The 9,829-nt window shown below is 36.0% G+C and overlaps 1 protein-coding gene across 1 annotated transcript; it reads right to left on the bottom strand.

Moving 5' to 3' along the window:
* Positions 1–235: 235 nt before the first annotated feature.
* On the bottom strand, positions 236–5,177 carry CPR3 (cuticular protein RR-1 motif 3). The gene is made up of 4 exons (XM_089729022.1): positions 5,021–5,177; positions 4,093–4,284; positions 1,177–1,281; positions 236–474 (listed from the first exon to the last, which is right to left on the bottom strand). The coding sequence occupies exons 1-4, from the start codon at positions 5,021–5,023 to the stop codon at positions 361–363; spliced, it is 414 nt and encodes a 137-aa protein (XP_089585148.1). The 5' UTR covers positions 5,024–5,177; the 3' UTR covers positions 236–360.
* Positions 5,178–9,829: the final 4,652 nt, after the last annotated feature.

Genomic DNA, 9,829 nt, shown 5'->3' with positions numbered 1-9,829 from the left:
TTTGCAGAATTACCACCGGATCGAAAAATAAAAATGAGAAGATCCGGCGAGAAACTTAGTGAGCTTAATAATTATTGAAATTTATTACACTAATTAATTACACATTTATTATTTTAATGTTTGTTAAGCTTAACAAATAAACTTTATTTGCCAATTTTCAGGAGCCAATTCATTATTGAGAACAGCCTACCAACACTTTATGTGGTTTTTTAACTTAAAAAAAAGACTAATAAAATACCTGTATTTTTAACTTTAATTAAAGTTTATTTTACATATTGCGAGACTAGACATATAAATGATAGGCAGTGCTATGGCTTACGATGTTTCAACAATAGTCGTCCTTATCAACTATCATATAACTTAAATACGTTGGCCGACCTCTGGCTTGGGTGGATGAGTTCTGATGTACTCGATGGCCCGGGCGATGTAGTCTGGGATTGGGAGGGGGGCTGGGGTAGTGGGCAGATGGGCACCCTGAAAAAAATTAACAGCAAGATTAGAAATCATTAAATCTTTTAGCCAAACTTTGCAAATTAAGAAACATCCTTTTTTTTAATGCTTAGATGGGCAGACGAGCTAATGACCCACTAGGTGTTGAGTGGTTACGTAGCCCATAGACACGTATAACGCCGCCACCCACCTTGAGACACGAGTTCTAAGGTCGCAGCTTTTACATTACAACGGCTGCCTCATCCTTCGAACCGAAACGCATCACCACTTCACGGCAGAAATAGGCAAGATGGTGATACCTACCCGTACGGACTCACAAGACGTCCTATCACCAGTAAAAGTAAACCTTGATTTAGTGTTATTTTTCTAGATGTACAGTTGACATTACAGTTAAATCTTTACACATAGACATAAGGTCCACATATCAATTGTATTATGTATTGACTGACTCAGTGGAATTTTTATACGTTTTCATTCATTGAATGGTCAGCAGTTAGTTGTCCTTCCTACATTTTGTTAATTTCCATCCTGAGGGCTGGCAGGACATGCAAAGCTATGGTACCGGTGAGTATATTTGCCGTGAAGCAATTTAATGTTCTAATCTGAAGGGCTAGATTACCTACTCAAAGGCAACTTTGAAATCGAGCTCATGACTTAGTTGGGTGACGTGCTCGCATGCCCAACTAAATTCTTTGAAAAATACAGTATGTGCGTGTTTTTATTTACCGAAGGCTGGTATCCGTTGGCGTCAGCAATGTAAGTGATCTGAATGGGAGTACCATCAGGGGCAGTGTAGCCGCTTGAACCTTGGACGGCGATGGATGCATCCTCCTGTAACATAAGCAATTACAACATAACATAAACTATAATATCTATATATGATAATTAAAAAACGAAAATTTTTCTATCATAATTAACCTTTTCCAATATTTATTTGATTACTTTTGCTCATAAATATCATTTTTTCGGACGTGCAACACCGCTTTTACGTTTTCGTAAACTTTCGGAGCTATCATAAAAAAACGCAATTTTTGTAATTTAAAAAGGTTTCTTACAATTTAATTTTTCGCAGGAGAAAATCGCCGGATCTCCAAAATATAAATATCTTAGAATAGCTACTTTTAGTTAAAAAAAATGTGAGCCGTCACGGGACGCCTGGCAGATGTGAAACATCGACATTATTTTGTAAAAGTAATATGCAGAAAAGAACAGATTGTGATAGGAACTAAATATGTCATAATGATAAAATAAAATATTACGAAAGAATAATTTGTTTTCAAGTAAAACACAGGTTATGTGTACTGTAGTAAACAACACTGTATACACTACGGAGTATACACTATAGGTATCCGAGCTCAGTGTAGCGAGAGAGATGGCTTAACGCCGGATCGAGTGGGAGAGAATCGCACAGTCGATTGCGCATGGCGACGCGTCGCCACGGCATGCATCGCCACGCCAGAAATCGGTTTTACGTGCGGCTATAGATGTTTCACATCAAAAGTTATAATAAATTATTGCAAATGTAATATGAATCGTTTGGTAAATGACATTTAGTCTAGTGTCATTGAAAAAGAGAGAGATGCATTCAGGGAAAAATTCCTCTATCATAAAATTATGTATGTCGAAAAATTTCTTAATTATTAGAGTGGTTGAACTAGCTTGACGACGATTCAAAAATTATCTTCACCAAACTAAAATATCTATCTATACTAATATTATAAAGAGGAAAGATTTGTTTGTTTGTTTATTTCGAATAGGCTCCGAAACTACTGGACCGATTTGAAAAATTCTTTTTCCATTAGAAGCCGACATTGTCCCTGATGAACATAGGCTACTTTTTTTTTTTTTTTTTACTTGTATGTTTTAATGTTTCCGCAGCGAAGCGAGGGCGGGTCGCTAGTTATAATATAAATCTGTAAAAAAAAAACTAAACAAAAATCTTTTAAAAAGCAGTGGTAGAATATTAATCGTTAAATATCGAAACAAATTATTTTTCGCAACACCTGCTAGTATTAGCAGGTAGCAGAATAAAAATAATGCAGAAAATCGAACTTAAAAATATATTCTTTTTTTTTATTGCTTAGATGGGTGGACGAGCTCACAGCCAACCTGGTGCTAAGTGGTTACTAGAGCCCATAGACATCTACAGCGTAAATGCGCCACCCACCTTGAGATATAAGTTCTAAAGTCTCAGTATAGTTACAACGGCTACCACACCCTCAAACCGAAACGCATTACTGCTTCACGGCAGAAATAGGCCAGGAGGTTTTAGTCAGTTCGACTCTGACATACCCCGCCCAGTATCCCCAGAAAAGGGCGGAAGTCCGGCGATTTCCTCCTGACCAAAAAAAAAAAAAAAAGGGCGGTGGCTCTACCCGCGCAGACTCACAAGATGTCCTGCCACCAGTAATTACGCAAATTATAATTTTGCGGGTTTGATTTTTATCACACGATGTTATTCCTTCACCGTGGAAGTCAATCGTGGACATTTGTTGAGTGCGTATTTCATTACAAAAAATTGGTACCCGCCTGGGATTCGAACACCAGTGCATCGCACAATTGAATCAATTGAATCATCGCTAGAAGATTGCACAAAGTGGGAATGAGTTGCTCGCTCCGGGCATTTCAATATTGTAATAATTGTTATGTTATTATACTCATGTAAAAATGAATATTTAAAAAAATCTAATCTTAAAAAAAAAATCAAAAAAAAAAAATAACATGCACGCTGAGTTTCTTGCCAATTCTGCTCAGGACGGAGGCTAGTTCTTGTGAATTGGCGGTAGTTCTTTTGACGTTCAACAAGTATGTACTTTCATTTATGTTGAATAAAAAATTTTTTAATTGATTTGATTTGAATACGAATGTACCGGACGGACGTCTTATCCTTTAAGCCACGACGACTTCAAGCAAGCATATGATGTAATAAATGTAATAAAGATTTTTTTGAAATCTTTTAGGCAACAATTTAATTACAAGGTCGACATAGACGTAATCCTATTCCGAATCGGTCATCGAAACGGAGTAATCTTAGTTTATTGCGTAAAGCCATGACCTTAAACAAATACCAAAGTTTGTATTTTAAATTGCATTAGCATATTGACCGGAGTTCACGTGCTACAACTAAAATGTCACGTCAGATACTTCTGCGTTATATTTATTATTGTGTTTCGAACATTTGCTAATGCTGTTATAGACGTATTTTATTTTTTGTTTTTCTCAGGTACCTAAAGTTAATGAAATAAACATTTAATTATTTTTTTTCTAAATGGCTTAGTATTGCTATTATTAATCGTTTTTTTATTATTATTAGTGTCAGTAAAAATAAAATTTCAGGAGATATAATATTAAGAATGATAGGTTCGAATGACATTAAACACAGTTCATGCCGAGACAATATTGAGGTAACACAAGTATACGAGATCGAATAGACTATTATTATTTTTATCCTGTTTCAAAGAACAAAGTATGTTGACCAAGTTTAAGAAGAAAATTGGCTTAACAAATTTGAAATAAATAAATAAATCTAATTCTAACAATAAATTGAAAAAAATATTAAAAGATCAGAATTTTTTTTTTTACTTGATAACAACACTCATAAAATTGGTACGATAATAGGTATATCTAGAAATTCATACTCACACGGCCCTCGTTTACGAGCGCTCCTTGTTCCTGGCCACTGATTCCGTTGCTGGTCTGATATTGGTACTGGTATTTGTCCGGGAAAACGTCAGCATCTTGCGACACAATTTGGGCATCAGCTTCGCCAGTGCGCACGACGTGAGAAACGTCAGCGACGGCTACCGCGACCAAAGCGAGGAAGATGTAAGTTCTCTGTGGACGGTGTATGGTATAAAAAGTCGTATCTATAAACAATCTATAAATCATGACCGGTAAGGTAGATGGGAAAAGATCTCTGGGGCGCAACTCAATACATTGGTCCGAACAGATCCGCACCACTTTTGATTCCACATTTCACAACGCCCTCTACACTGCCAGATACAAGAATATATGGATAGATGGTCACGACCCTCAGCAGTGAGAAATACGACGCAAGCAGGATATACAATGAGCCTGAATATTATGGTTCTTTATTGCCCATGTAGGCAGTGACTTGATGGTGAGTGGTTGTCGTCGCCCATAGGCTTCAACAATGCAGGAGCCAATCCACTGTCTACGGTTGAGTACTCACAAATAAGTGAAAAAGAGCTTTTTTCTCTTCTACTCTAGAATATACATATATGTATCTACATCAGAAGTAACATTCGAAAACACGAAATTCTCCCAAAAGCGTTTAGTGTACAAAATAATATTTGAAAGTCGTTAAAAGCGTGAATAAAAAAAAAATGTGTTAGTTAATTAACAGTCAACAGCTTTCCCAATTAAAATGATCGATACGAAACGCACTGATCTAATAATTAATTGAGTAATTTATGATGATAAATTCTCAGTAATTAATACAATATAAAAGTACAAGTAAAGATGATTATCTGTACTTTCAATTATAGCTTTGGGTACGTTGAATTATACATATATTGTACAGTTGGCACGTGTCGTAAGCCTCACTCACCATTTCGAGTGTGTCTGTGTTAACGGACGATGTGTGACTGTGATTATGAGGTAAGCGACCAGTCTTTTTATAGTCGCGTTCTGCACACGATGAATGTTCAAAACGCCATCTGCATTATTTTGCAACGAAGAATCTTCGGTATCCAGCGTGATTTGTTCTTTTACAAGGTCAACGCGATATTCGAATGATTTTTCTGTTAAACAATAATTTGAACACATCCGCATTGGATAGGTGTCTCGTCGTTTACCTTATTAAATGCGAGTCTATAAAATGAGGTCAAAGGTTGAATTCCACATTAATCATAAAATCATGGAAATTTACTACATACCACGGTACGGCGTTACTCCTTCATCGTTTTATCTTCTAACTAGCTGTACCCGTCCGCTTCGCTGGGCATTTAAAATTAACATTATTATTTCTCACCCCCACAAAGATTTTCATCATTAACGCCCCCGCAACTGGTGTGGAGAGTCCAATACTCATAAAAATATTAGCCTATCCATTAAGTACATGTATTTTCTACATGGATACCAAGTTTCAAGTCAATCAGATGCATGGGTCAGTAGTTATAACGGAACATCCGTAAAAACCATCGTAGATTTATATATTAGTACAGATATCGATGTAATGGACAGCGAATCTGACGTCTCATCTGGTGTTAAGCGGTACTCAGAGGTGCCATTATATTATTTAAAAAAATCGGGACCTAGTGAGGAATAAGGAAAAAATCTAAATAAACAATTATTTTACATCATCACAAAGATTTACAGATCACATATAAAGACACTACTACAAGAGGAACATTCGATCGAGCGAGTGCTTTTTGTGGACATACTGAAGAATGAATGAATTACTGACTGATTCCGTGATGTACTAGTTAGCGGCTCTGGCTGTTACGCCAAGATTCATAGGTTTGATTCCCACATCGGGAAAATATTGCGTTTTTTTTATTTTTTTATTTCTTATATGGCTGGACGAGCTCACAGCCCACCTGGTTTTAAGTGGTTACTGAAGCCCATAGACATCTACGACGTAAATGCCACCCACCTTGAGATATAAGTTCTAAGGTCTCAAGTATAGTTACAACGGCTACCCTTTAAGCTGAAACGCATTACTGCTTCACGGCAGAAATAGGTGGGGTGGTGGTACCTACCCGTGCGGACTCACAAGATGTCCTACCACCAGTAATGATTGATGAACAAGTGGCCGAAATTTGCCTCATGTCTGAGAGTGAGTGCCGGTATACATTTTGTAATGTCTGTCTGGGCTCCGAAAACAATACATCGATCCGGTGTAAGAAAAAATAAAGGAAAAATCAATATTAATCATGATCCAAAAAAATTATCATTATTATAAAATAATTGTATGTAAAAACTGTAAGAGCGATAATTTCAAAGTTATACTTCTTTTGGTGCATTTAAGAAAATAGATTAGAACGCGCTTTTATAATGAATATTTAATCAATTTCTTTTATTGAAGGACTAGCGACCTGTCAGTGAAAGTCTCGTCAAAATCGGTCCAGCCGTTCCAGAGATTAGCCGGAACAAACAGACAGACAGACAGACCGACAGACAGACAAAAATTGTAAAAATTGTTATTTTGGTGTATGTATCGTATAAATATTCATATTCATGTAGTAAAAAGCGGTTATTTCAATTTTACAAACAGACACTCCAATTTTATTTATATGTATAGATGTATAGATGATTGGTTGACTGACTCAGTGGTGCAGTAGTTAGCGCCGAGGGTCGTGGGTTCGATTCCCACATCGGGCATACAGCCCTGTGATGAACAGGTTTGTTTGCTCTATGTCTGTCTATATCTGTTTATTTATTCATATGTAAGTATGTTTATCAATCTCTGGTACCTATAACACGCGGAATCCTAAATTAGAGCCGGACGATCGCGCGTTATTTGTTCCCAGTTAAAAAAAAATACCTTTACTTTGTCAGGCTTGTTTTATTCGTCAATGCCGGCCGCTAATCAAAACTATTTAAATTAACATTTGAAAAATAAGTAAAATTGGTAAATAATCGGTTGAAGAAGAAAGATGACACAAAATCTGTAGCAGTTGTCCTTAGAGGCAAGTACGTAATATAGACAGACAGACAGAACAGAGTAGATTGTGCTCGAGAATTTGTGTCTGTTCTTCGCAAAAACTTAAATCTTGTGACTAAAAACTAAACATTTTAAAAACATTTCAAAAAATAAATTTTTTTTTGTCTCATGTCTTGTAATGTTTTTAATGAACCTAAATACAAACCAATTAGTGTGAGAACAATTTTACAATCTTCTTGATTTGCAGCAATTTTTCGATGAAAAAATGATATACTAATTTCTGATTTATCGAACTTATCAGCAAATTTTCTGAATCTTGGGTTCACTACACGGAACCCAAATTTGGTGAACAATGGTTCACTTGGTTAATAGAGTATAGATACTTCATGATTGATCAAGTCAGAATAGAAATGATCGATATAATCGATATAAATGTTCGCTGGTTCGAATCCCGCCAAGGGAGGATATTTGTATGATAAATATAAAAATATCTTTTCCAGGGTTATGGATGTATATTTAATATATGTATGTGTATAATAAAAATATCACATTTATTTCCGTTATCTGGTACCTGTAACACAAGTTCTTTACGAACTTACCACGGGACCAGTTAACGTGGCGTGATTGTTAGTAAATATTTATGTATGTACACGATATATCGCTTCATCCCGTAATTATCTAATCGATAAATTTCAACCCCCATGTCAAATATCGTGAAAAATTAAAATCGACTTCCATTACAAAAAAATTTTTATGAATTTTTTTGTACGGATAGTAGTAGCTTCTGTGTAAACTGGAATGTTAAACCTCGAACTACGCTTCGCAAAATCAAAATGAAAAGACAATATAAATAGCACTCTGTGGTGGTAGCAGAGATAGTTAAAATTATAATGCACTACTTTGTGAAGAAAGTACCGGGAAAATATCAATAATACACAAAATATTAGTTATTCATCCGAATTTATTTTACTACCTTCATCTTCATAGAATGTTCCTGCAGAAATGATAAACTTACACCAACGATATAATTAATGATTGGATTAATAAAAGCTAAATATTTTTATGGTTTTTTCCGATATGAGTCCAGTTCTCACTGCGAATCTCCGTTTACGTCTTCTCTCTAATAAAAACGAGTGCCACGAAGTGGTAATCGGAGCTTAGGAAAAAAAAAGAAGTCAGCCGAAGCCATATCTGGCGATTAATAAGATGGTGACTCGAAAGCATCTGTTGAGTTTTTGGGCAAAAAATCGTTCACAATATTAGCCTTGTACAAAGGCGCATTATCATGGTGCAAAATCCAAGAATTTTCTTTCCACAAATCAGGCCGATTTCATAGAATTTGTTTTCATAAGCGCGAGATAACAGTCAAATAATATTCTTAATTTACAATTTGACCTTTTGCATCTCAAAGTCGTAAACCCACATCTCGTCATCAGTAACAATGCTTTTCGTGAATGTTGGGTCGGAATTGACTCGCTTTAGCTTGTTCTAGCATGTGCCCAGCGATTCTTGGGCGGTTGAGTTTTTAGACAGAATTCAGGTCTTTCGGGACTAGTCGAGCGGCAACATGATTCATACTCAAGTGATTATTTAAAATGATATGCATCGACTCGTGAGGTATAGATAGTTGGGCAGCTATCTTTTTCAAACTTGAAACTTACTATTTCCTTGACCAAAAACAACATTGTATTTGATCTTAATAACAGATGAAACTCAAACTCCGTCCAAAATGTGAAAGCAGTTGTGCCAATCTAACAACAAGAAACAAATCATCCATTCCCAATACTTTTTTTAGCCATTCAGGCAGTATGGTCACTCGCGTCTTTGTCAGTACCTATTTAAAATAAATTTGGTAGATTCAGAACATTTAATGATTAATTTCGCTGAATGATCTTTTAACGTATTCTGTTATCCGTAGAACGGCCATTATACTTTTGACAAATCCATATTTATTCAATCAGTGAACTTCAAACCGAAACGCATTACTGCTTCACGGTAGAAATAGGCCAGGTGGTGGTACTTACCCGTGCGGACTTACAAGAGGTCCTACCACCAGTAAACAATGCAGATGTAAGATAATTTATATCTAAAAAAGGGAAACTATTCAAGCCATATATAAAATAATAATTGGAGGAGTGGTGAACGAAAATACTGGTGAGCGCGAATGTTTACGACGTGGACTCGACTCGCGACGACTTTGTGTCGATAATTTTTGCTAAGATCATAGTGTCCATTGACGAAAAGATTGCGGACTGGGAAAAATCGATCACCAAAATGGTCGCTTGGACGGAACCCATTATAAACCCATTATACCCATCTTAAAAAAATGGAAAATTAAGCGCTTAAATTCGGTAACTTTAATACAATATACATTCCTGAATTTCAGTTCACGTTCATTTCATTGCTCCTCTCCTAGGTTGCCTCTTTCAGGCGCTTAGTACGAACATGAAACGAACGGGAATTGGATTGGATGACTTGCTAGTGTAGCTTTAGCAATCACTTGATTCATATGATGAATCCCCACAAACCTTATAAAATCCTTCATTAACAAGGATAGATGAGATTAAAGGGTCTTCTCTCGTATCCGCAACCACACTTTCATCCAAATCTGTATACACACTTTCCTTTAGACTACAACATCTTAAGCGCTTATTGATATTTATTACCACACGCTTAAAATACGTGTTAGTAGCGCTCAACATTTTGCATTTTGTGTAAAGAAGGAATCTATGATGGAAAAAAGAAACAAAA

The sequence above is a fragment of the Bombyx mandarina genome, chromosome 08, assembly GCF_030267445.1.
Source record: "Bombyx mandarina strain Sakado chromosome 08, ASM3026744v2".
NCBI lineage: Eukaryota > Metazoa > Arthropoda > Insecta > Lepidoptera > Bombycidae > Bombyx > Bombyx mandarina.
The sequence above is the reverse complement of the archived record's forward strand: the minus strand, read 5'-3'. Positions and strand labels throughout refer to the sequence as shown.